The 26626-nt window shown below is 51.3% G+C and overlaps 6 protein-coding genes across 6 annotated transcripts; 2 read left to right on the top strand and 4 right to left on the bottom strand.

Annotated features, from left to right (window-relative positions):
* Positions 1–2350, bottom strand: CGGC5_v016811 (uncharacterized protein; the record flags this gene model as incomplete). Its single annotated transcript, XM_066153582.1, has 5 exons — positions 1–316; positions 386–1530; positions 1578–1707; positions 1770–1776; positions 2287–2350. The coding sequence occupies 5 exons, from the start codon at positions 2348–2350 to the stop codon at positions 1–3; spliced, it is 1662 nt and encodes a 553-aa protein (XP_066006950.1).
* A 5388-nt stretch (positions 2351–7738) lies between these two features.
* On the top strand, positions 7739–8634 carry CGGC5_v016810 (uncharacterized protein; the record flags this gene model as incomplete). Its single annotated transcript, XM_066153581.1, has 4 exons — positions 7739–7889; positions 7965–8037; positions 8439–8546; positions 8601–8634. The coding sequence occupies 4 exons, from the start codon at positions 7739–7741 to the stop codon at positions 8632–8634; spliced, it is 366 nt and encodes a 121-aa protein (XP_066006873.1).
* A 5081-nt stretch (positions 8635–13715) lies between these two features.
* Positions 13716–14159, bottom strand: CGGC5_v016809 (uncharacterized protein; the record flags this gene model as incomplete). Its single annotated transcript, XM_066153580.1, has 1 exon — positions 13716–14159. One exon carries the CDS (start codon positions 14157–14159, stop codon positions 13716–13718), a length of 444 nt encoding a protein of 147 aa, XP_066007053.1.
* A 475-nt stretch (positions 14160–14634) lies between these two features.
* CGGC5_v016808 (Retrovirus-related Pol polyprotein from transposon TNT) lies at positions 14635–19407 on the bottom strand (the record flags this gene model as incomplete). Its single annotated transcript, XM_066153579.1, has 1 exon — positions 14635–16152. One exon carries the CDS (start codon positions 16150–16152, stop codon positions 14635–14637), a length of 1518 nt encoding a protein of 505 aa, XP_066007052.1.
* Positions 19408–20375: 968 nt separating this feature from the next.
* On the bottom strand, positions 20376–24060 carry nphp3-3 (Nephrocystin-3; the record flags this gene model as incomplete). Its single annotated transcript, XM_066153578.1, has 4 exons — positions 20376–20426; positions 20480–22245; positions 22294–22980; positions 23031–24060. The coding sequence occupies 4 exons, from the start codon at positions 24058–24060 to the stop codon at positions 20376–20378; spliced, it is 3534 nt and encodes a 1177-aa protein (XP_066006845.1).
* A 1100-nt stretch (positions 24061–25160) lies between these two features.
* CGGC5_v016806 (uncharacterized protein) lies at positions 25161–26031 on the top strand (the record flags this gene model as incomplete). Its single annotated transcript, XM_066153577.1, has 2 exons — positions 25161–25169; positions 25228–26031. The coding sequence occupies 2 exons, from the start codon at positions 25161–25163 to the stop codon at positions 26029–26031; spliced, it is 813 nt and encodes a 270-aa protein (XP_066006844.1).
* Between the last annotated feature and the right edge of the window lie 595 nt (positions 26032–26626).

Genomic DNA, 26626 nt, shown 5'->3' with positions numbered 1-26626 from the left:
TTATGGGGACTCCTCTTCCTCTGCGGCCCGCCGGGCCTGGGGGACTGATATGGCTCTGGGCATGTACTGGACAAACTTCCGGCGACGTGCGTAGCCTCTGGCCCAGTTGGTCGGCTTATATCCGCTGGCTGGGACTTCTGTCACGCAGGCGTTGTTCATCAACGCAAGGGCATCGGTGCAGTCGGTAACACGAACGCCGAACATTTGGACAATGAGCCTGTTTGTGACCGTGGGATATCCGTGGCACGCCCCTTGTAAATGCCTTGCAGCCTCGGCTAGGACATGTTGTCTGAAGCGAATGCCGTGTTCGTCGCACCTATCACGCGTCAATATTCCCGTCAGACCTGGTTCCGCCATATCAGCCGCCGGCTCGTAGGGAACGTACGTGATGATGTAGAAGAGTCCGTTAAATTTTATGATTACGCTCTTGGCCCCAGAGGCATTATGGCGTCGAACCTCGTCGATAGTGGTCGTTCGAGCCTCGGCCTTTTGAGCGGTGGTGAGTCGCGGGCGCTTCGGCCCGAGATTCGCGGCTGAAGGCTGTCTGCGCCTCGTCGCACTCCGCCCACACTGCCCAGCCAACCCTTCTGGCGCTTTTGGTGTACTGCCAACAAGGCCGGTTGATCCCTTCTCGTGGCCTCGGCACGCGAAACCGTGTCTGTCACGGTAAGGACTCTGATAGGCCCGCTGAGCCTGCTGCGATGGCAATAAGACGACGGGACCAGATACGCCTTCGTTGGACGCTCTCAATGTGACAGCAGATGTCCCTAGCGGACCATGCGGGGGACGCTGAGCGCCGTCCTCAGCAGGGTTTGGACATACAACGGCCAGCGGTCTGATGGTCAGCCCTCTAACCGCGGGAGGAAGCGAGTGTGTCTTGGGCGCGATGACATCGTCGGATGCGACATCATCGGATGCAACATCGTCAGATGCGACATGGTCAGGCCCTCCCCTCAGCTGAAGGTCGCTCGCCCGACCTGTTGCTTGGACGGATGTTTCGCGTTCCGGCGTGCCTTCGCCCGACCCAAAGCCCACTATCGGCATGATCTTGCTTGATAACGGGAACCGGCGGTGATGGTGTAAGAACACCTCCCTCTCCTGGCAATCGACAGCTTCTAATGACCGGTCGCGATCCAGTTGGATCTGTTCGAGGCGTCCCTGCCAGATCTCGCGTTGATAACGGCATAATAGTTCGACGACATCTGAGGGCAACACCTGACGGCTGATGAATTGGGCCTGGTTTGCCAGGTCGATTCGAACGCTCTGCTGCGCGCGATCGCAGGCGGCCCTAATACGTTCTCTTGCCTCCTTGAACTGCAGCCTGTTGCTGTCCAAGGTGGCGAACCAAGTGTTCCGCTCCTGCTCCAGTGACTCGTGTTCGTTCTGCTCCCGAGATCCGGGATCAATACGGCCGTGTGTTAGCATGCCGGCGGTCCCGCGGTTGACGTCGAACATTGGTAGCGGGTTATCTATCTTTAAGGTGAGGTAGCAGTGGCTGAACGTGAGCTGTGTGTCGGTCTGGGCAGTAGGCTGATTCCCATCCAGCAAACCGCGGATGCCCAGCCCGGTCTCCCTACACCCGACCCTCGCTTCTCCTTAGCGACGGGGCAATGCGCACATAAGAGATGGTCCAGGCCAGACGGTCTCGGCGGTTGAGCTGCCGCGTTCGAAGTCGGCGATAGCGAGGAGCCTCCCGACTCAGCGGCCCTGCTTAGATATGTCAGATACAATCGAGATAACCTCAATCACAGGATCAGACCACCATATACCTTTCGGCTAACAGAGAAGCACTGCTGGGGAAATAAGGCCCCGGAAGGGAGAGCTGGCCCTCGAGAGGATAGGGGGAGCCCAGTCTAAACGAGCTTCCTAACAGACACCGTAGTTGAGGTAGGAGTGGATACGGAGGTAATAACGACAGAATAGTCCGCTTTGCTCCTGTGCGTGTCTGCTGCTGCTGCTGCTGCTGATGATGATGATGATGATGGAAACTGACGGCGATGTCCTCTGCTAAATCGGATTGCTAAAGGCCCGCCGCGCGCCTTATGTCGCGCGAAGCTTTTTCCAGCGTGTGAAGTGTGGTGATGCTGGACCCCCTGCCTCATGGGGCCCCTCCCCTGCCGGCGGTCCATGCCGGCGGTCCCTGCCAAGCGACATGGGGACTAGCCTCCACTGTACGGATACATGAAGAGCTATACATAGTATGTGGACTGGTAAGTAGTTAAGCTAGCTGGGTCGGCGGCTGGTAGCACCCATAGCTCCATGAGACCCATTCTCCTGTATAATTACCTGCGGCTAACTGAACCTGCGACCCCATACAAGAGATGAGCTCGTGGCGGCGTCCAGCGAGCATTTACCCGAAAGACTGAGATGGTTCGACGATGCAGGAAACCTGCGGCGCGAGCGAGATACCAAGGGGTCCTTGGCAGCACCAAGTCCCATTCCTCTATCCTGCTGGCCATCACGCCTGCCGTCAAACCTGATGCGACCCATTAACTTTATCCGTAGACCAGCCCTCACTACCCGAAGGACCTATCTTTGCCCACCCGGGAGCCCTCTGAATGGCCCCGCGCACGGATGCAATTTTTTCTGGGCCTCTGGCGCCCGACACCCTGGAATCCATTGTTCTTCGGGTCGGCGTGCATAGAGTATAGGCACGGGTAGTGAGTGTTAGCATTGAGAGTCGGGGGCTGGTGCCGTAGCTGCCCGCACACAGGCCGCGGCCGCGGCGTAGCCGTACGGATCCCCGGCAACCCTGTCCGTTCGATCCGTCCTGGATACTCAAGGTCGTGTCCGTATCATCTAGCTGTCAACGCCCCAAGCGTCCGAGCCGGACCTACAGCCCGGAGCGAACGGGATATCCATGCACAGGTTAGCCTCTCGGCGGGCTAGTCGCATTGCAACCTGGGCAAGGATTGCCCGAGCTTGGACAGGGCCGCCTGGGGATTCGTACCCGGCACACTGCCCCACAAATGTTTCAGACGGGCGTCTGTTGATTTTCTCGGCCTATACGATCCTTGTCGATCGTGAGGCCGTCGTTGACAACAGTTCGGACGTTGCCGCTGCGGGCGCCATGATCTGACCACTGTACGTTCCTTAATACGATCACCACACAACGAAAGCTGCTGTAGAGTAGAAGGTCGGACAAGGCTTGGCGTATTGACGTCGAATATATGGTTACATATACTTATATGAATATATATAAGTATATGTATTTATATATGCTTAGTTATACATATGTATGTATGAAGGCGAGGCGGCTAAGAAAACGTCGTACGGTTCCCCTCCTCCGACCTCATCCCTCAAAACAACCTCAGCGAACGTACCTTCTCAGAGCCCAGATGATCACATCCCCGAACCTCTGACCATTAACCATAACTTACCCCGAAGCCTAATCTTCAACTAACCCCCACCAGCCCGAAAACGTATATCTTCTTACCCAAAACCACTCTGAATTAATCCGCGTATTTATGCGATATTTCTTCGAATTTTGCGCCCGATTTAAAGACATTCTTCTTCGGTCGGCGTGCAACGGGCGCGCCGTGGGTGGTATCGGCCGCCCGTATGGGGCACCTAGCATGGGCTTGGTACCGTACGCACAAAGTTACGGCGTGGCCGCACGAACACCAGTTTTCATCCGTTCGGATAACTCTACTATGAGCAGGCAGTCCAGGGCTGCCAGGTGTTCCGCAAGATTAACGCCGGTTGGTCGTAGGGCTAGGGTTGCCTGACCTGCTTGGTAGGCACAATACTAAAACGCCGCTACACTAGGTAGTTAAGCAGGGGTCTTGCTCGTTAGCGGTCTGTTTGGCCTCTAAGGAACACCTCAACTGTCAAGTGACTAGGGGCTGCGCAAAGCGAACAGAAAGACGAATGAGATACATACGCTGCATGGAGCTTGCGACAAGTCGAGCTCAGTGTAAGTAGCAGTTGAGTCGACGGCTACCGTCGCCTCGCGCGTCGCTCTCTACTTGAAAGACGGGTATGGACTGCGGTCTCTGCTACAGCCCGTCTGCCCGGGTTGATGGATCGGACTCGGCATTGCTTTCATATGCACTTCGCCTGACTTATCTCGCCCGCGAGAATTTAGGTCGCGCAGATAACTATAACTCACAACCCTATGAACTAGATGACACTCAGTGATGCTTGTAGGTGTTCATTATCCTTCGGAATGCACGATACAGGGCGGTAGACCCTGGCTTCTACGCCCAACGGACGGACAGGGTGTCCGCACAGCACGATCATATGCGTAGGGTATACAGGTATTCCAACACAGAAAACGTTGACGCATTCACATAGTAGACCTTAGAATGCCCCATGTGGGAGAGGGACTTCAAAGTTCAGACTGGCTAGCTTAGGCCCAAAGAAGCCACAGGTATATTCGGCTCACCGCCGCCGCCGCAGCAAATCACCTTCGCTATAATAGACCCGGCGACAGATCACACACCCTGACGCCAACGCCGACGCGGACACCGATCCTTTCCGTGATAGCCGACGTTACGTGAGTATTGCTGGGATGTATGTTGCGTCTACAGAAATCATGAGGGACATGTCGAGGATCGCAAGTCGGTCCCTTGGGGCGGCATGTGACGTCACCATCTTGTTACTTAAAGAGTCACTCTATAAGTTGGCAGAAGCTTGGCGTGCATTCTATACAAAGACCTGTTTCTTTTTCTCTTTTCTCTCTGACTCCCCCCACACCAAATGGATATGCTTGATATGTTAATCGAGCTTGGATGCTTGTCGATAATGCCTTAACAACATAGCTACACATCATTTGGGCGATGTTTCCATGCTTACTGTAAGGGATTAAGCAGACGGAACAGAGAAGCCCGGGAGCAGCTCGGCCAACGGAGGCCAAAGGGCCGGAGAGGCCAAAGGGTCCAGGGCACAGAACCCTCCACAGAGAGGACTTGGCGAGTACTCGTTGAAGGCTGGAAAAAGAGAATCCTCGAAGAAGCAAGCAAAAAATAGCGCAGCAATACCATACATACCTTTTAGGTTCTGCTTCTATCAGTTTGACCTAACCGTGGCCCGTAGCCCCTAAATACCTTTACACTTACGCAGTACGTACCATGGAGTATGATGAAAGCAATGTTTCAAGTGAATCTAGCTACGGAGGGTGCGCGATTGCTGAGCAACATGTTGTATGCTGAGATGAAAGTCCTCGCTAGGGGTCCACGCAGTTCACTACTGAACTGTGTCTACTTACTATTCACTAGATGTAGCTCCTAGTACGCAGGTATAGCTATAGAACCCAGGTACAGCAAGAGACATAGAGTAGGCGCTTTGTCGAACTCTTCTCTACTTCTCTATATCGGGGTGTTGGTATATATGTACGCTAGCGAATCATATATTAGATCCTGCCTAGCCCCCGGTTCTGTGTCAGGACGTTTGGGATTTGTAGCATTGTGAACCATTCAAGACAGCGAAGGATTGAACCACATCCACATTGGAATCTCACGTTCACTGTCTGTGACTTAAAGAAACCAAGGACAGGCGCTGGAACCGCATCCAGTGATGTAGCCTCCTAGCTTTGCGGTCTCATACCTATCTCGCCAAGTATCGTTCCCAAGCCTAATGTTATGTTATAGATAGAGCGGCTTGTGTGATAAGTTGCTAATATAACACTCGAGGGCCTCACTTTATCAACGTGGGCGTCTCTCTCATCTATAACGTAGGTCTACAACGCCTGTCTTGTCAGACCAGTATGGGATCCCCCAACCTAGTTCTACCCTATATAGTACCGGAAGACGGAGAGGGAAAGAGAGGGAGACAGTGGGGGAGATTGATGCCGCTCCCAACATCTTCATACTAGCTCTCCACGCTGGTTTGGCACCAGTGGATGACCTAGCGAGGCCTTGGGCTGACCCTCAGAGACGGAGAGGCGCAGATTTTCCCTTTTCTCAGTCCATGCTTGCGTGGTGCTGTAAAGTGGGACTGGCTCCACATTCCCGATCGCAGAATAGGCTAAACCGACCTGAGGGACTAACAAGAAACCGCAAGTGTATTAGGAGAAAAGCTTTACGGCATTGGGATTTCATGACATGCTGCGTCTGGCCGCCTCTCTCGTCTTACGTTGTGGGATATCTGATTTCTAATCCCGTTCATCCTACCCATGGGTTCCTTTCCTTACTTCAATCCCCACGTCACATATAGTAACTCGGCATGCCTATGGTAGACGAATAGGGACGACGAAATATCATAGACACCGTCCTGCCCTAGCAGACCTCGGGCTTGATTGAGAAAGGGTCAGCAACTTGCCCAGCCTTCCAGAGTCTGTCTCACGGGACAGAGACCAGTTCAACATGTGGCTTACAAGCGCTAGACCGTCCCTATCACAGCCCCTAGCACCTTCAGCCGTCGTTAGGGACATATCGCACATCACAAATTACCGAGTGGCCCTGACCATCTCGACATAGTACGTCGCGTTGGTGTGTACTGTGTGTGAGCGTTGGAGTGCATGAAGGCCGGAGACCTTGCTGCGTCACTCGGCAGCGGAGTATGGAACACCCCCCCCGGCCGGATGCCACGTAGGCGAGGCAGCAAGCAGCTGGCACCGGCACATGAGGACACCAGGGTCTCCGGGCAGCCGGTCGGCGAACTGCATGTAAGAGGCATCGCCGGCGCCTTTGCCGTCCTATTGTCGCGCCTTCCTGCTCTGGAGACGCTTGAGATACGGACCTTCGACCGGGCCGGGCATTAGCAGGGTGATAGAACGGCTACGGCACTAGCACTCGGAGACCTTACAGTCTTGCTCCTACGTCGGATGATACTTTCGGCCAATAGTGCCAGCTTTATAAACCGTGAGGCGGCTAGCCGGATTGTCGTGCCATTATCCGGCCGCAGGCACCACCGCCAGGTTCGACTTCCACATCAGCGTAGGCGCCGTGCTTTGTATCTTATGACGGACGGCCCCCGTCGGCAACTACGCTAGAATAATTGGTCCTGAGCAAGGTTGACCTCTGCGAGGTAAGCGTGAGCCGGCTGCCCCGCCCGTGCGTGCCCGTACCTCAGGATTCTCCGCAGGGAGGATATCATCGACGCCGAGCACACACCGTCGTAGGCCAACATACACGCCTTTCGCACTTCCTTCGAGGCTTGTGCGCCCTCGCTGGGAGATCTCCCTCAGCCTGATCCTGTGGCTATGCGGCTTCGGTGTGTCACCATATCACCACCCGCGCTGCTCAGATGGGAGATGGAAAGCTTGGGGAGGCTCGCCGACGTGCTCCGTACTAGCATGGAATACCCGATGTTCTTCTAGCGATATTCCCGAGGGGACAGCCCGATCGTACCGTGGTAGTATTCGTTCGAGACTTAGATCATGGAAAATATAGCACCTAAGACGTGAAGCTTGAGGGAGTCGAAGGTGGAGATATAGTCGGCAAGTGAGACATCATAGGCCGAAGCGTTAGGGAATAGCATGCATCGGCTCGGGAGGTTTACGGTATAGGCGTCATCACTGCTTGGTTGGGGGGTGGGGGGGGTTTTGAATTCACACCGGTAACTTTCTCAAACGCACACACAACCCTAATTATCTCACTAATAGCCTTTGACTCGCCTGAGCTTTGATGCTGCTATCCGTACGTCGTGTGGAAAAGGAGGGGAAAGAAAAGGATAAAGCGGGGAGAGTCCCCGCACAGGCTCAAGAGATTAAAAAAGGGAAGAGAGAGAGAGAGGAGATCCTGCGTGCGCAGCTTGGCTAGTGCTGGGGTGAGGCTGTATGGCCCGTCAGCTGACAATGGCTTTTAACTCACTGGTGGCGTCCTTAGCCCTCGTAGGGAGTAGTCTTTCGTTCCTAGCAACCTCGAGCGCTTTAATCTTGATTGGTCTTCACCATACTCGACGCCGGTCTCTACGACACACCCTCGTCCTTAACCTCATGGTTGCTGGTAAGGTGTTCTCCTATCAACGTCAATGTTAAGCGGGATGAGACACTAACCAAGACGACCATCAACGCAAAGAAGTCATTAACTCAGCTAATAACACTATATCGGGGATCATCTACGTTAGGGACCAGGAATTACAACGCGGAATAGCGTGCGTCTTGAACGGCGTGTTTAGTCAGCTCTCAACGCAAGCATCCGACTTCTCCATCCTCGCCATCGCTATAGCCACGCTTCTGGTGATACGGCAGAGAACAAGTATGGCGGACAGCTCATCACTTAAGAGATTCTCAATCTGCTGCTGCGTATGGCTTATTCCGATTACTACTAGTGCCTTGGCTGCTAGGATCGGTGTGATAGAGCCAGTTGGCGGGAACTGCTGCTGGATTGCGCGGGACCGGCCCAACCTTCGACTTGGCCTCACCTATGTCTGGCGTCTGTGGATCATATCCACTACCGTTTGCATCTACACTTTCGTCTGGTGTTATCTCAGCCAACGTCCTCGCCCCGCCGCTAGTACGTCCTGGCTTTCGTGCGATACCGGATCACTAACAGTACGCCCGACGACAATGGCAATACTCGAGCCACGAGGAAGAAACTTCACACCAACCAGGCTTATGTGGGGTACGCCTATGAGGTGCTTGCAAGACAGCCGGGCAAAACGTACGAAGTGTTCCCTTTCCCGCGCCTCAGAGTACGCTCTAACTAGGTATTTAGGAGAATCGGATGGCAGATGCGGCAGTGCTGCTGATGATCAAAGTGGGCAGCAAGCTGGGCCGTTGGCTCCGCGTGCTCCTTCCGTGGCCAGAGTCCACAAGGAAAAGAAGCCACACACGACGGTACGCTCGGAGACGTCGCGGCAGAACGAAACCAGTCCGGATACGAGCCAGGTATTCGGACCGAGGGGGGCGGGCATTGGTCGATTAGGCACCAGGGAGCAACAAACACACGTTAGGGCATTAGGTGAACGACGTCCTCTACAAACTACACAGGCACTTACAGCAACGCTTCTTCAGACAGTCAGGGACTGCTCAGATTTCACCAACGGAGAAGATACTGCGGAATATAACAGCGGAGGAGGGACTGCAAGCCAGTCATGTATTCCTCGACCGTGGGGAGCTTCCCGCCTCCTGAAGTACAGATGGAACCCCAGCAGAGACACCACCGTCGCAAAAGACGGTGTATCGTCAAACGTCACGGCTGCAATGATGGCTAATCTTTCTACCAAAAAGCAGACCCAGACGTCAGAGCGGCGCATTAAGCGCATGATACTGCTGAAATCCTGTCCTATCTTATACATAATTCTCTGGATGCCCAGCCTGTTGAGCGGAATCATAGAGACTTCTGAAGCTAAGACGTTTAGCTCGGTATCAGCAGCGCTGCAAGTCTCCAGCCAGTTTGTTGGTCTTGCTAATGCAGTGACGTACTGCTTCCATGAGAGCGTAGCGTGTATATCATGAGATTGTAATAGTTATTGATCGCATCAAAGGCTGTAAGCATAATGGTTCTTTCTTTCTTCTTTCCCACTCCACTCCCCTGGCTGATTTGCTTTCGCGGTTTCCTAATCTACCTTACTAACCAAGCAACCAACTAACCGAGCCACCAGCCAACCAGCCAGCCAATTGACCAAGCCCTCACCATTCTCTCAACAGAAAGAAAAGAAAAGAAAAGAAAAACGGAAGAGTCGTTACAACTACGTGGGGTTGGTTAATATGTGCATAATTTACTTGTTTGTTACGGTCAGCTATCCGACAGTAGGGTCTGCTAACAGAAGCTGGGGATTGACACGTTATAACAGTTCACTGAGGTCGTGGTCTGAGTCGTAGGTCGTAGGCTGATAGTAGATCGGTCGTCAGAGGCTAAGGTGATCAGTCTTAGGCTCAACAAGTAATTCGCAGTGAAGGTAAGCTGAGAGTATCCGTGAGGATGAATACTAAGTTGATTGCTGAAGAGCTATGGAAGTCTGACCATGAGCCAGGCTCAGGTCATACTATATACAAGTTCTGCACAGTATCTCTTGTGGTGGCTATGTAGGATATCCGTGCTATCCAACATATCCATGGATAGCTGGGATAGCGGACATATCCAACATATCCATCTTTGCCCTGTATCCGTGCTGTTCCCGAAGTCACGTGACCTGTACCATAGTTCTTCCTTTCCCGATGGTTCCTGGTTTTACCTGTGTTACTGCTTACATATGTTCTGTGTTAGCCGCCGAGATGCCAGGCGGGGCTGTTCCAACGTGTCATGCCTGTCGGGTCGTAACATTGTTCTTCGTTTTAATATTGAACCTCTCATATGCTTTTGCCCCCTTTACCTTCCTCTGTACGTGGCCGGCTTGGTTCTCATGATAGGTCAGTATTAATATCTTGGGTGTCTATGATTAAAGCAAGTGTCTGTCTATGCTCTCTATCATAAGTTAAAGAGATGAAGAGAGTAGTCAAGTACACTAAGGACTTAGCACGTGAAGCCATAGTGGCCTTGGATAACTCTAGTACCGCATCGAATGAGTATACGAGGTGGTTTAGCTATGGATAGTCTCTCTCATTATGTCTACTGCTCCCCTTAGTATTATTGCCTTATACTTAACTTATTTTCAAGAAGAAATAGGGCGCTTACCACAGCGAGACCAGATGCTAACGCTAACAGAATCCAGCTCTTCGTAGTAAATACTAGCAGCTTCGAGGTAATGGAAAGATGCCTCCAAGCACCCTCAGGTGTAAGGGTCTAGGACAAGGTCGATGCCATTGGTCTAGCCTACTACTACGAGTACAATAAATCTTCTTGAAGAACAGGAAACAGAACCGTATCCTCCCTATTTCCTGGGCATTCTTATAACCTTGCCATTGACCTTGTCGATATTCCTGGAACCTTCTAGCAAATGCGCCATTGGATTTTGGTGGGTCCAATGAGTCGTGGCTGAGGGTCTTGCCGAAGGCCGAACACCGGTCCATAGACCGTGACAACAAGCTCTCCTCCCACCTGTCGCCACCACAGCAGATCCATCCTCAACCACATGTCACACCTGTGGCTTTTCTGCAGAACATTTGCTGCGGATGAGTGACACCGTCCAGGCTCTCATTGGGAGTGGCGTTAGCAGTGAAAGGGCATTGGACATGCTTCAGCTGTTCCTTGGGTTTATCAGTGATTATGCCACAAAGAAGCTTCCGCACAGCACAACCAGCATGGAAAACAGCAACCAAGAACATCTAGTGGAGCCAACTGTCGGGCTGTCAAATCCTGAGATGGTTGAAAATGACGAAAGTTCAGACGACGACTCTAGAGAAGACAGTGATGGCGATAGCGAAAGTGAAAGCTTGAGCTCTGATCGTAGCGACAGCTCAGATAGCCCTGCAGAAAAGGGCAAAAGGCCTCAGCGTCGCCGTTGGACACCTCTGGACGAATTACGTCTGCGTGCATGGGTTCAGGAGGGAAAAAAGTGGTCTTGGATTGCTGGTAAATTGCAGCGAAGCGAACAGGCTATTGTTCAACACTGGGCGATCATGAGTAAGCAGGTCAAGAAAACGACAAGGAAATAAGTAAGTAGCATTTTCACGGAGCGTATTAGGTGGTCAATATTTCCATCCCTCTATTAGGCTGCTTTTCTCGCTCCTCAGTCTCAGCTGTTATGTTGGTTTTGAGTGTTACGGGCGGGGGTAGGGTAATCGAGAAGTCGCCCTCCATTTGAAGTTGCGTGTCAAGGGGCGGACCCCGCATGGGGTTGCAGTGGTAGCCAGCACACCTGCCCTTGGCCGCGTGGGTTAGACGCGGGATCCCTCGGCTATTCGCGCAAAAGGGTACTTAATAATAAGCCGTCTGCTTGTTATTTGGCTACGCTTATGAGAGTTGCTTAGACATCCAGCCTTAGCCTACAACCGGGCACCAGCCCGTGACATTGCGTCCTTGTTCCATCTACCTTTCCTCCCAAAGCTTCCACCACAATATCATTGTTTAACTCCCCTGCTTCTTCTGAGTCGCTCCCTTGTCTGCGCGGCGACCTGTTTCCTCTTCTGTTGATGCCGCCATAATCTCACGGCATGCTGGCGCTACAGCTCCTTGTTACTGGCTGATCTGTGTTGGGTTTGCGCCTCTATGGACGCGGCGAGAGGGACGAAGTGGTTGTTATCAGTGATGCTATTGATAAGGAGCCGGTGAATCTGGGAGATCGCTAAGTAAAGTCGCCCACTTTTGGAACCCCCCTCCCTGGAATCATCTAGATGGAGCGGAGGCAGCGATATTCGTGATGGCTTCGTGTCAGGCCTACATTGCATAACCGAGTCAAGCATCTCAACTATGCAATCCGGTACTGCTTCCTAACCTCAATATGGCCTATTTGCATCTGTTTCATGTAGTGTAGCACATCTCGATGGATCTGGCCAACTGGCCACTTATCCTTTACAACAAGATAGTCAATCAATCAATACACAGTTATGCCGTTACTCGCTGGTAGCCACGCTGTCTATCTGACAGTTTGCTACTAGCGGCTCTGCAGAGCTCGAGCCAGTTCATCGGCTTCGCTAATGCGGTCACGTACTGCCTCCATGAAAGCCTGGAGCATAGATCGAAGGAGAATACTGTTCGCTAGTCACTCAGAACACCGTCAGCCTGCAGTTAGGGTTCATGCATTCATATAGCTGGACGACCCAGATCCTGGACGCTTTCGCAAACGCGCCTCGTTACGCATGACGACCATCCGGCTCGTGTTCTCTATGCTAAAATACCTACGGAATGGAAAGTCTCTAGACTACTTGGTGATATAGGGGAGATGGTTGGTCGATTAATAAGATAAACCGGGCGCGGAAGGTTATCAGGTAGCCTATGTAATTGAAGATTGACTCTTATGTTGATGATGATGGGGCCTGCAAAGCAGCGGACGCGTTATAACGGGTATGGTACAACGTCGTTAGTAGTAGGTGTTACCTATCTCGCATTACAGCGGCGACGCCGGCATTTCCAGCCCCTTCTGCGCCGACAGCATCCTTCGTGGCTTTGCCCCTCACCCGCTCCAGCTCCGTGATACGCCACGAACACTTCACGCTCTTTCCGTCCACGACATCGATACACTGTGAGTAAATAGTTTGTCTTGTGGTTTCTTCCTGTTTTCCTCTCTCTCGAGAGGTCTTTAGCTCCTCCGTCTATTCAATGGTCCGGACACCTCTGCTTGGCTTCAATGTAAGAGGGCTTCTTCGCTTGGTACGCGCTGCTACAAAGGTTAGAGCTGGTTATCCGGAGGTGATGGGCAATTGACACACCTTCTCTAGGGCTGACGCACCGTTCACAGGCCAACGTCAATCTACAGCAGCATGGTGCCCGTGACAAGAAGAATTCAGCATCCTCATTATTCTTTCTTTTTTTTTTTTTCATTTTCCTACTTCTTTTCCTGCTTACTTTGCAACTTCTACTGTTTCCCCTCTCTTTGTTATTAATCCCGGTCTTTGATCACACCACCCTCCGAACTCTAAATTCCCGAAGATGATGTTTACGTCATTCGCCTTTGAACCCCTCCGAATGATCGAGGTATTGTTGGACATCTCTCTTCTGCCGGTTGAAATAGTCGATTGTAGCACGCCTGCGCTCACCACCCGCTCCTGCTACCCACCGGACCACTGCCCCGTTCCATGCGTCAAGGCATATCCATTGCCCTTACCACACTAAAGACCACTTTCACAAGCTGGTAGTAATAGAGTCTTCAAATCGCCTTGCGCTTAGACGAGGCCGTCTCCGTTCCGCCCACCTGAGCATGCCTAGTCAATTGTGTACTCCTCTCCCATCCACGATGCCGCCGAGATCTCCCGTTGAAGGCAACCACAGGCCCACTCTGTCCCCGCTGTCTTAGTAGTGGAAGCCCTGACCGTTACAGTAGGGGACAGGGTAGACGGTGCTATTACAAAGTCGTATGACGCCTTTAACGAAATCGAGATTGCCGAAGCTTTGGTCAGTGTAGGTGTCGGAAGTGAAGGGCGTACTGGTCGGGCGATGGCTGCAGCCGGTGAGCAGACGCCCAGTGACACGGCGGATGAGCGGCTGTGACACGACGAGGCCATGCTGGCCTTCCGGGACGGTGAAGCTAAGAGTCTGGCTGTCGGAAGTCGTCCACCGCGGGGCGTAATTAACCGATAGAGACATGCTGAGGGCCACTTTTGCGAAGACAACGTTAGCGGTCGAGCCAACACTAACTGAATTCCCGACGGAGTAGCCTTTAGCCACGGAGACGGTAGCAGTGCCTCCATGGGAGCTTGTCAGATAGACAGCGTGGCTACCAGCGAGTAACGGCATAACTGTGTATTGATTGATGATGATAGGTATAAGTGGCCAGTTGGCCAGATCCATCGAGATGTGCTACACTACATGAAACAGATGCAAATAGGCCATATTGGTGTTAGGAAGCAGTACCGGATTGCATAGTTGAGATGCTTGACTCGGTTATGCAATGTGGGCCTGACACACCCCCTCAGAGATGATTCCACAGTAGAATAAATCTCTGCTACATGATATAACCAAAAGAGTGGCTGTTATGCCTATTTTGCTGTGATCCTGGAGTAGATCAGTATAGAAGGAATGTGCTTTGGATGTTTATTCTGGGTTTTTGTGGTGTTTTTGTGCGTATAAAGCATTTACTCAAAAGATAGGAATGAAGAACACTAAGAAATAGAAACAACTAAACACAAACGATCGTAAAGTTGGTGATGTTGAATCTTTTGTAGTGAGAGGTCTGTTTTGCCAGTTGAATGGATCTGAGAGTGATACCCTTTTAAACTGTGGGATCTGCAGTTTCGATGTAACTCTGAACATCTGTCATCCTAAGCTGAGCAATATAGAGGCTTTGCTTCTGAGGTGGCAGAGTTTTTGTGGTTCCATCTGCAACTATCTCATTCGTCTTAATCCAGTGGTACTTAATAACCCCTATTTGGAGCTCTTGTCGTAACCATAGGTTGTTGATGTTGATATGCCGGAGCCTGCTGTTCTGCTGAGGATTCTCCATTGTGAGCAATCTAAGGGTCTGTTGATTGTCACACTGCATAATGAAGTCGTCATCAAGTTCAAGTTGAAGTTCCTTGACTAGACGTATGGTGGCTAGGTATTCTTTCGTAGCCTGAGTGAGGGCCACAAGCTCTGCTTCAGTGCTAGATGTGACAACTCTTCGCTGCTTAGAAGACTTCCAGGCGATAGGACCTCCAAAGAGCATCATCACATATCCCTGAGTACTCTTCCTGGTGACTGTATCGTCTGCAAATGAAGCGTCTGAAGCACAGAATAGTGTTCCTTTGCCTTCACAGTCGAATCCAATAGCGAAGTATCTTGTGTTCCATAGATAGGAAAGACAGGTATCAGCAGACTTGCTGTGAAGGTCTGATGGATTCATGTGGAACTCAGATAACCTGGATGAGGGGTAACAGACGTCTGGCCTTGCCATAATACCAGCATAGTTGATAGAACCAGTTCTGCGTTGATACCAGTGTATCTCTTCTGGTGTCGCCTCTCCTTGGTGTGGTATAAGGTTGTCTGATCCCATGGGTGTGGTTGGACCTCTCCTCTTCTTGTCCACCTTGAACTCCTCACAGATCTTCGTGATGTAGTTGTCCATGCACAACCAGAGCCTCTTCTTCTTTCGGTTTCTGATGATTCGGACTCCTAAGAAGATGTTGATCTCTCCCATCTCCTTCATCTCATACTTAGCTTTAAGTCCATCCACAATCTTCCTTGCTTGGTCTCTGTATTTGTCACGGAAGACTATGACCATATCGTCCACAAAGATCATCATGGCAAGGTACTTGCTGATGAAGATGCAATCGTCCTCATCTAAAGGTGTGAGTCCTAAGAGCATGAGGGTAGACTTGAGACTCTTCTGCCATAGCAGTGGGCTTCTTCTTAGCCCATAGAGAGCTTTGCGAAGTATGATGCAGTAGCCTGAACGGTTAAAGCCTGGGGGAAACCAGACATAGACAAGTTCATCCAGAACAGCGTTAGTGAACGCATTCACAGCATCAAGCTGGATTGTTTCTAGGTTGAACCTTGCTGTAACAGCCATGAGGGTCCTGAATGATGTTCCAGCAAGAGTAGACGCATAGGTTTCCATTCCGCTCATAGGTTGGAGATCCCCTCTCACACAGATCCTTGCTTTGAACTTGACCAGCCGGTTGTGCTTGTCAAACTTATATGTGAGCACCCATCTGAGGGGAAGGATCCTGTGTTTCTGTTGATCCACATCCTCAAGTCTGGTGACTTCAAAGGTGCCCTTTTTCCACACTGTCTTGTTCTCAACGTTCATTGCTGTATCAGTTGACAGGGTGAAGTTGGATGTTCCTGATGAACCTCTCTGATTTCTGCGCCTTGCTGAAGATCTTACAGCATTAGCTGGCTGGTGGTTAACTTGACCAATAGGTGTTTCTCTGTTGTAGATGTCTGCGTTTCTACTGCCTATAGGGCGACCTCGTCTTGATGTTGGCCCTTGAGGGGTAGGCTGTGGAGAAGGCGATAGAGATACAATAATCTCAGGTTCAATTGTGACAGCTGTCTGTGTGATAGCTGACTGCTCTGTAGAGTCTGGGGTAGGTGGAGTGAGGACTGGAGTTGATTCTGGTGACGATTGTCCTTGTTCCTGTTCATCCACCCCCTCAGATGGAGCAGGCTGAGTGCCTTCTGGCTCTAGGGACTGATCTGGAGTCAGCGTACTGCTAGGTCCATCTGTATGGTCATTCCTCTGCAGGAGGTAGATATGCTTGGATGCCTCATGGAGGAGTTCATCCCCATCCCATAGGACCGAGTCCATAGGGAGGTCTTCATCTTGTGGATCTGGGAACTTCATCTCAAGCTCTTCGAACTTGAACTGTAGTTCCTGACGATGGAGAAGACTTGTATCCTCAACCCTTGGGTCATACATAGATGATTCGTCAAAGGAGACGTCTCTTGTTCTGAGGACCTTGTTCAGGGCTGGCACCCAGATCCTATAGATGGTAGTGCTGTCATAGCCACAGAGATAACCGATACAGGCTCTTGGCAAAGTCTTGTTCGACTTTTGCTCGCCTCTCTTGTATTCCTTGGTGAGAGGATAGGCTCTGCAGCCATATCTCTTGAGATGTCCAAGTTGAGGCTTTTCTGACCTTTGATGCGTTGAGCCTGGCTGTTGATTGAGCCATTCGTTGATCACTCCTTCAGGGGTCTTCCATCCAAGGATCTTATGTCCTATCCTGTTGCAGAGATATACAGCGGCTCTGATGAGTTCCGGGGCCATAGACTCTGGAAATCTTGACTGAAATCTCAAGGCTCTTGCGATCATAAAGAGCATTCCTCCAAGCCTCTCTGCTGGGTTCTGGGCGCCAGTGTAATCTGCTGATCTTTCAACTAAGATACCTTCCATAGCAGCCCATAGGTCGAAGGCATTCCGGAGTGCTGTCTCCCAGTCAAGTCTGATAACCCGAACTGTGATAAAGTATTGCTTTTCAAGGAGGTTCACAAGCCTCTGTATCGCATCAAGACCTTCCTTCCGGGTTCGAAGAGTTCGGATCCAGTTGAAGTGGGACCATCTATCTCCCATGATCAGAGCATACTTTTCGTCGTTATATGTGTTGCTCATAGTGAAGAAGTCGATAACAATGTAGTCGCCTGGAGCTGTTGGCCTATGATCTGAAGGTCTTCTGGAAACTCTCCTCATTGCCTTTGCTGTTGAACAGGCTGCACACTCATCTTTAGTGATGCCTGTCACTTTCATGCCCATTGAGTGGTTGAGCAGCTCCTCAAGCCCTTTTGCACCTGGGTGGCCAAGTCGTTCATGCCACAGCCAGGCTTCAGCCTTAGATACAACAGGGTCTGAGGACTTCTTGAATCCTGAAAAGGACGTTTCTTCTTTATCCCGACCTGTAGGCTGAAAGGTAACTTGCTTGGATAGCGGTGGAGTCTCTGTTGCCTGTGGGGCATGATACTCAAGAAGGTATTGCCCATACTGATGAGGGGTCTTGAATAGTAATTCTCCCTGAGAGTTTTCCATCCCTGGGTGTTTGGAAGTGAAGAAGAGACCCTTCTTCCTGAGTGGCTCTGTGGCTACGAGCGTCACAGGGTAGTCAGGTGTGTACCACACATCTCTGACTCTAATCCCCTTCTTCCCCTTGCCCCCCATATTAGGGCGGACTACCATAGTACCTCTTGCGACAGCCTGAACTGCTCCTCCACCTGTGAGGATAGCCTTCTGCCAGGAGTAATCAAGATCCTTCATCCTGGTGATATCGTTACAGACATGAAAGGCTGTTCCACAGTCAATGATGACACTGTCCTTAAGGCAGAAACCTGAAGTAAAGCTGGATGGTGATGGGAGGGATGAATCCACAGTACAGAAGGATGAGTCTGAAGATGAATCTGCTGATGACATAATAGAAGCATCATCTGAGTGGCCAACATATGAAGTGTTGTTGCTCCTTTCTCTGGATTGTGACCTAGACCTTTGTCTCCAGTTGGTTGAGGATGATCCTGATGATCCCTCCTTGAGGACTTTGTCTAGTCTCTCTTGTATTCTGGGATGGTCTTTAAGGAATTTCCTGCCTGCCTCAATAGCCTTCTTGTTCGAATCCTTCTCTGGATCGTAGTGAGAATGTCTCTTAGCTGGATTCATATGCCAGCAGTCAACAATATAGTGTTTTTGCTGTCCAAAACAGGCTGGGCAATCTGGCTTCCTTTTCTCCTTCTTCTTTGAACTGTTGTTCTGTGAGGATGAGGAGTTGTTATCCTCATTTTCCCCTTGCCAGGTTGCAAAGCTGGTTGAACTGACTGGAGGTTTGCTTGCAGTAAGCCAGTCTGGGTGAAAGGTTCGAACCCATCTCTTGAACTCCAGGGCTTGTGTGACTCCAGATGGAACCTGTGGTGGTTGCTGTACCCCATCCTGGGCCTGGCCAGGCTGAGCCTGGGTGGCATGAGCCTGAATAGGTTGAGCAATCCTTGAGAAGTTGAATGAGGCTCCAGTGTAATACTCTGGGGCGATCTCCTTGACCGTATTCAGGAAGTCTGCCACTTGTGTGGTTGAGTCTGCAAGCGCTGGGACTCCTGCTGAGGCTGCCTCCTCCATAATCTCCTGGTAGACAATAAGCCATTCAGTAAGACGAGTCCTCTTGATCGTTCTGCGATGGATGTTGTATCTGTGAAGGACTTGCTGTTGTCTGGCGTAACTATCAGGGCTCAGTTGTTCTCTGAGAGCCACTATGATGCCTCTGACTGATTGCTGGTTTGTTGTCTGGTTGAGGTAGACCTGGTTGACTGAAGAGTTGATCCATTTGAGTACCTCCAGGACTCCCTTCCGATGCTTTTCATGAATCCTTGCTGCGTCCTGGTGCTCCAGTGCCGCAACCTTGAGCAATCTGTCATAGTTCTCAGCGTCCACATCTGGAAATCTGATCCTTGGCTCAACTAGAACCTCAGTTCCATCAGGGTTGACATATGGCCAAACCTCATGGAAGGTTGCCGTCATCCTGAAGAGATTATACCATTTGACCCAATCCGCATCGCTCTCTAACCTCTGAGTTGTCTTAGAGGTGTCCATAGTGATAGCTTCACTTAAGCCAGTCTAGTGATGATTTCAAAGGAATTCCCAGATCCTCTGATAGTGATTCTTAACAAGTAGTTACTTGTAGTTGTTCTGCAGGGTCGGCCGGTCTCGTTCGGCGTCGCTTGGATCGGTCTTTCCGCCTGATATTGCGGCTTCCGTCCGTAAAATATGCCTCAAAGATGGAGGACTTTTGTGTTCTACGCCCAGTTGACTCTGGACGATTAGGACAGTCTTTGCCGTCGCTTTTGCTGGCTTTACTTTGCTGCCATCTAGGATATGGGGCTGTAACGATCCTGATCGCTGTGCCTGTCCTTTAGCGTACTTCTTGAATTGATTGAATGAATCTCGCGATCAAGAGCCAGTTACCAGAAATCAACTGGGCTCATAACTGTCAGATAGACAGCGTGGCTACCAGCGAGTAACGGCATAACTGTGTATTGATTGATTATGATAGGTATAAGTGGCCAGTTGGCCAGATCCATCGAGATGTGCTACACTACATGAAACAGATGCAAATAGGCCATATTGGTGTTAGGAAGCAGTACCGGATTGCATAGTTGAGATGCTTGACTCGGTTATGCAATGTGGGCCTGACACTCAGCAACTCTCTCGTCTTTGTCCGCACGGACATTTTGACTTCTTGGCGCTTAGCACAGTAAGTATTCTTATCTTATCAATCCCGCTACAAACCGATCATCTCCACAGTAAGCTACCCAGATAGATTATGACGAGCATCGGGTTTTCTGCGGACCAGATTATGCAGATTCATATTTATTACAGTAGGTCTTATTATTCTAAGCATAAAGCAAGTTATGAACACAACTAATACTCTAAATACGACTACCACCGCCCACATTACCATAGTTATGTCCCAAAAGCATCTCAAGCCTCAGCTCCCAATATTAAGCTACGCACGTTTCAGCCTTTCTTTCCAATTCTTCAACTTATATCTCAGGCTATGATCAGTAGCCACGCGAGGCGGCGGAACCGGCTCTTGCCTCGGAAGCTGTAATCTGTGAATCTGATCAGACAAGCGAATGCACCGTTCATTTTCAGAACCAAATACATCAGCGATGCCCATTCTAGCGCGATCATAGTGCTCGAGAGCTCTATTCATAGCACCCCGTTGCTCCAACAGATCGCCAAGATTTTCGAGGGCATTCAGGGCAGGGACGTATGTTCTAAGCGTATCTGGGTGCAACACCTTCTCGTAGCCTTGAAGAGCCCGGTCGTACATCGCCTCGGCCTCTTTGAGTCGGCCCTGGTCCGAGTAGAGGAGGCCTAGATTGTTGATTGTGTTGAGTGTCGACGTGTGGTCTGGCCCCAATGCCTTCTCGAAGCCTTGAAGAGCCCGTTCGTACATGGCCTCGGCCTCTTTGAGTCGGCCCTGGTCCTTGTAGAGGATGCCTAGATTGTTGACCGTGTTGAGTGTCGACGTGTGGTCTGGCCCCAATGCCTTCTCGAAGCCTTGAAGAGCCCGTTCGTACATGGCCTCGGCCTCTTTGAGTCGGCCCTGGTCCTTGTAGAGGATGCCTAGATTGTTGACCGTGTTGAGTGTCGACGTGTGGTCTGGCCCCAATGCCTTCTCGCAGCCTTGAAGAGCCCGTTCGTACATCGCCTCGGCCTCTTTGAGTCGGCCCTGGTCTGAGTAGAGGAGGCCTAGATTGTTGACCGTGTCGAGTGTCGATGTGTGTTCTGGCCCCCGTGCCTTCTCGCAGCTTTGAAGAGCCCGTTCGTACATAGCCTCAGCCTCGTCAAGTCGGCCCTGGTCCTTGTAGAGGCTGCCTAGATTGTGCACCGTGTCGAGTGTCGATGTGTGGTCTGGCCCCAATGCCTTCTCGGAGCCTTGAAGAGCCCGTTCGTGCATGGCCTCGGCCTCTTTGAGTCGGCCCTGGCCCTTGTAGAGGAGGCCTAGATTGTTGACCGTGTCGAGTGTCGATGTGTGGTCTGGCCCCAGTGCCTTCTCCTTGCCTTGAAGAGCCCGTTGGTACATGCCCTCAGCCTCTTTGAGTCGGCCCTGGTCCTTGTAGAGGAGGCCTAGATTGTTGACCGTGTTGAGTGTCGATGTGTGGTATGGCCCCAATGCCTTCTCCTTGCCTTGAAGAGCCCGGTCGTACATCGCCTCGGCCTCTTTGAGTCGGCCCTGGTCCCAGTAGAGCATGCCTAGGTTGTCAAACATCCATATCTCCCCTTCTCCGACATCCATCACTTCCTTTTTAAGGCATTGATCTGCATGACGTAAAAGCCGTCGTTGAATGGACCAAAACTCGTGCTGCTCAGTGCTTGGGACATGCGATGCTACACATCTCATCGCTGTCCATGCCCTTTCCTTATCTACCCCTGTATTCAGCATGTGTTTCATCCACGCGTGAACGCACTGATGTACACTGTATCCCCGTGACTCTCTCCCCGTCTCTTTCGCTGGCGGGTTTGCTTCCACTAGTCCATGCTCGCAGGGCAGTCTCATCGCCAAATCAAAGCTCAATTCGTCTTCGGTTATTTCGACTAGCCATGCCGGGCCCTCTGATCTGCCCTCCCGCAGCAGCTCGTACCACAGGTCGTCATTGTCAAAGTATGCCCATTGTCCCAGGAGCATAGATGCGCTCAGGCTTTGCTGCTGAATATGCTCCAGCGAGATTTTCCATGTGGAATACAACGCTCTATCGTAGGTCAATAGTTGCGGACTCTGTTTCTGTAAACGCAGCCAAGACTTCTCGTATAAGCGGAGATATTCGCCGCAGGTTCTCGACACTTGTTTGAGATAGGCCCCAGCTGTTGAGAGGGCAAGCGGAAGGCCGTCGAGTCGGCGCGCAAGCGCCATCGCATCACGATCTATTTGACGATTGAGTCCTGCCTTACTTCTTGGATCGATTGACTCACCCTGGGCCAGATTGGCACGATTGGATGTTGATTGTAGTATCTCTAAGCTGTCGTTTACGTCCCCTAGTTTACTCAGTTGGATCATCTGTCCGAGCTCCGCTGTTGAGGACCGCGTCGTGATGAGAATAGCACCGTGGTCGGTTTCGGGAAAGTATGGGCGGATGTCGTACGCTTTGGAGTCCACCGCCTCAAGCTGGACTATCATGTCGGAATGAGATAAACTCTCCTTAGGGATAGGCCTTAGTTTGACGTCGTCGTAATTATCGTAGACGACAAGCCAGTGGTTGTTTCTTGCTTCGTTCAGCCACCGCTTGACTGCTTCTGCGGTCTCATCGGGTTCCTGGTTGGCCATCGCAACTTGCACATACGCCACAGACGGGTGCTCGCGTATGATTCGCCGGGCCACTTGTTGAAAGCTTTGCTTTAGTGATGTTTCGTCTCTTGCGTTAATCCAAAGGATGGCCGAGTAGTCACTCTCGTGTTGCTTCGTGTACTCTATCGACAATTGGGTTTTTCCCATGCCACCAAGACCGTGCAGCACGGCGGTGCGGCGCTTACCTGTCCATTCTAGCTCCTTGTGCAGTCGTCTAAGTTCATTACCTCTACCAACGAAGTGATTTACCCCGGCGACATTAAATACGGAAGCAAGCGTAAACGTGTCAGAAGGGGAGTCCACCAAAGTCATATCTGCTACTATTCGTTAGCAACGTTGAGGGCTTCTTAACCTGATCACCCACAGCTTTTCTTAGTGGTACTAGACACATAGCGCTCTAAGAGTGCCTTCGTCGCTGAGGCCGCCATTGCAGCGGCAAAGTCCTGCCACGACTTGTTTTTGTGGCTATCCGCGTAGTCGCAAACCCCCTTGACGATGATGCAGGGGATCTCCTCCCAAACGCCTGCTCCCTCCATCTCAAAGGCAATGATACCGTGCTCTGCCGCAACGCGGTCCCTGTGCTTGCCTGATTTCATCACTGTATCACCGGAGCCAATGCGCCCGATATGTATCCGCAACTCCGGCCCCTTGGACTCCAGACGCTTCCTCGAAACCTGATGCCGGACGTCGCATTTAAGCTGCTTGCAGGAGGCTTTGATAGCCCCATCACACGCAGCCCACCCATGACAGACACAGTCTGACTGATCTCGGTGCTTGTGAAGATAGTTTGGCTCGAAAAGTATATCGTCTTGGGCAGCCGGACGGTTGTAGCAGTGTCGGTCTTTTGCAATGGCCACTTGTTGGATTTGCGCTAGGATCTTGGTGATCCGTTGCTGTAGATCATCCCGGCCGTGGTGCGTCTCGTAAGTGGCGAGAAAAGTGCGGACATCTTTGCTAAGTCGGCTGAGGCTGTCGTCCACATCACCTTTCTGGCTAAAGCTGCTTGGGTACTGTCGGCCCAGGTCATACTGCACGATACTTTCACCAATAACCACATCCCCAAGCAGTATCTCATTTTCGGTTCCTGGCTTAGGCACTGCCCCGCAGATACCAGTCAAGAAAGCTACCTCCAAACCAGCATATTCAGAACGGAGCCAGACCACCTCGTTGGCCGCGCAAGCCTTTCCCATGTTGGGTAGGAGGGCCAAAACAACATGATGAATCCCGATGCGCCCCAAAGTGTGATTGTGTCGTCTGAGGGCGGGTTCTCGCGTGTCTTCATCGCTCCAGATTTCATCGAAAGCCAGGATGACGGCATCATATTCGCGAGGCAGTGCGCATATCACGGCGATGCGGACGTCTTCGGCTCGTCGTCGTGGAGGGTGACTAGACATGGTCGACTGTACAGTAGAGGGGAAGGAACCGTCGTAAATTGCCAGAGTGGAGCTGATTGTGTCGTCAGGACTCCTATGTCACGTAGAGCTGGTGACGCTGTGACGCTGTGTCATTGAATGCTGGAGATTGCGCTGGAGATTGCGACTAGAGGTTGCTGACAGAAGTGAGGGGAAGGGCGTCATGCTCAGCCTTGTGCAGCTCAGCAGCGACAGGGTTGAGAAACCAATCAGAGCCATAGACTGCCGTATGTACAAATGCCAAGTTTGCAGAACACTTCCTGATTCGTGTCAGAACGACAGCGTGGCTACCAGCGAGTAAAGGCATAACTGTATTGATTGATTGATGAAAAGGATAAGTGGCCAGTTGGCCAGATCCATCGAGATATGCTACACTACATGAAACAGATGCAAATAAGCCATATTGAGGTTAGGAAACAATAACCGATGCATAGCCAAGATGTTGGATTGACGACTGTGTCTGGATAAAGGGATGCTAGAAATGCATTGAATAATATGCAAGAACCGATGATGATGGGTAAATACAAGACAGAACCCCGCTCGGACCGGTATAGGAGGAAATCCCTCAATCAAGCAGAACAATCACCTTTTGATCAATGGACCTCAGTGGTATTGCATTAAATCAACATCGTTTGTCTAACAATTAAGAGTCTCATATCGCTCTAGAACAAGCTTCGTGCAATCTAAGCAGATACGATGTCGACCAATACCGCTTCGTCGAAGAAGGTGCTGCTGCGGACCTTCGAAGACTGGGGCCGTTGGGACGAAGAATTCCAGACGAAGTCTATAAGCTTGCACCTATGGGATTGCATCAATCCTGACGGCGAAGAAGCGTTGATGGAAAAGCCCCAACGACCAGCATTTGAAACCTACAATCGGAAGGTTTCTTCTCGCGCTGCCGACCTAGACCAACTTTCCCCACAGGGAAGACAGACCCGCCACGGTGGGCAATCGACTCAGACAGTCAGCCAATCCTCGACAGGCGACCTTGCGCTTTCGACGACTGAATCGACCGACCCACACTTACGCGCTCGAAACTTGTCTGAACTGACGGCAGAAGACAAAGCTTCCTTCACATTCGAATGGCGAGTGTATGAGCAAGACTACAAGGAATACAAAGAGCAAGAAACGAATTCAGAGAGGTTGAAGGCGTGGGTCATTGATACGGTAGACTATGGTTTGCGCCAGAGCTCCTGTCGTGCAATGTGGGACCTCAGGACGTGGTACGCCAATCTACGGACAAGTGTTGGTGCCACTGAGAGGGAACAGCAGACTGCAGCCCGGCGTAAATACCAGACAGCCACGAAGATCCTTTCTAGTGTGCCTAAGGATTTCGCGGGATGGATCACCTCCTGGGAGATGGCCACCAACCATGCGCTTGTGAGAAAAACCGGAGGAGTGGAAGACCCCAACACCTGGTTTGAAGATTTGACGAGAGCCATCCAGCCAATATTCGGCGGTTGGGTCACCATATACGCTGGAATCTACAAGGATAAGCTTGAGGAGGAAACATTGACGATTGGGGAGGTCGCGAAGGACCTCAGGAAGGAGGCCGAGCGAAGGGATCTCCTTGGCCTTCAGGAGAAGGGATCACGACTCACCAGAGGCGTGTTTGGCCCGACCTTTGCAACAGGCCAAAGCCAAAGCATGTTACCTCAGCTGGAGGCTACACCAAGCAACGAAGAAGGCGACACACAGACCCGAAACCAAGCTACAGGCCGGAAGCGTAAGCGCGCATTCTCGCCAGGGAGCCCCGATGTGGTCTGCAAGGCCTGTGAAGGTGCTCATGGGCTGGAAAACTGCTACTATGTGTTTCCGAAGAAAGCCCCAGCATACTTCAAGGGAAGAAAGCTGATACGTGACGCGGTTGACCATCGCGTCAGAAATGACGCGTCTTTGAAAGATGAGATCAGCCGCATTAAGAGAGTTAAACCAGTCGAGGAGATGGATTGACTAGGAAGGAACGTCGGAGAGTGTGGAGCTAGCTTCATCTCATCCAACCTGACACTCCCTAGTGCGCTTTATCCGCTGAAGAACTCGGCTCTTCTCGACTCAGGAGCAACAGTCCATATCTTCAACAATGTCGATCGGTTCAATCACTACCGAAAAGGAGAGCTTGGAGACTTCGTTCTAGCTGGAAAGCAAAGAGTACCGATTCAAGGATACGGGAATGTAGACATCCGTACTGAAGGACCTGGGGGCTCGAGAATACTCCGACTATACGACGTCGCCTTTTGCGAGAATTTCCCATGCAACCTGGTATCGCTTCGGCGACTACAGAAACGTGGATACTGGTGGGATACTCGACCTGCGTGCAACTACCTACGGTCAAGCGACGACACTATTGTCTGCAAGTTGGTGGATCGCCATGATCAGTTCGTCATTGAAGATGTGCCTCTGAACACCACAAAAGGTGTATTTGTCACGCGGAGGCACAAGTTCAACTCCTGGACCGAGCGACATGCTGTGAAAGCAGACGCATTACGATGGCATCTTCGCCTCGGACACCCCGGTCCGCAATCTCTAGAACGCCTCGTCAACACCTCAA

Source organism: Colletotrichum fructicola (genome assembly GCF_000319635.2).
Source record: "Colletotrichum fructicola Nara gc5 chromosome Unknown KSG_Nara_v1_contig11, whole genome shotgun sequence".
Lineage (NCBI taxonomy): Eukaryota > Fungi > Ascomycota > Sordariomycetes > Glomerellales > Glomerellaceae > Colletotrichum > Colletotrichum fructicola.
The sequence above is the reverse complement of the archived record's forward strand: the minus strand, read 5'-3'. Positions and strand labels throughout refer to the sequence as shown.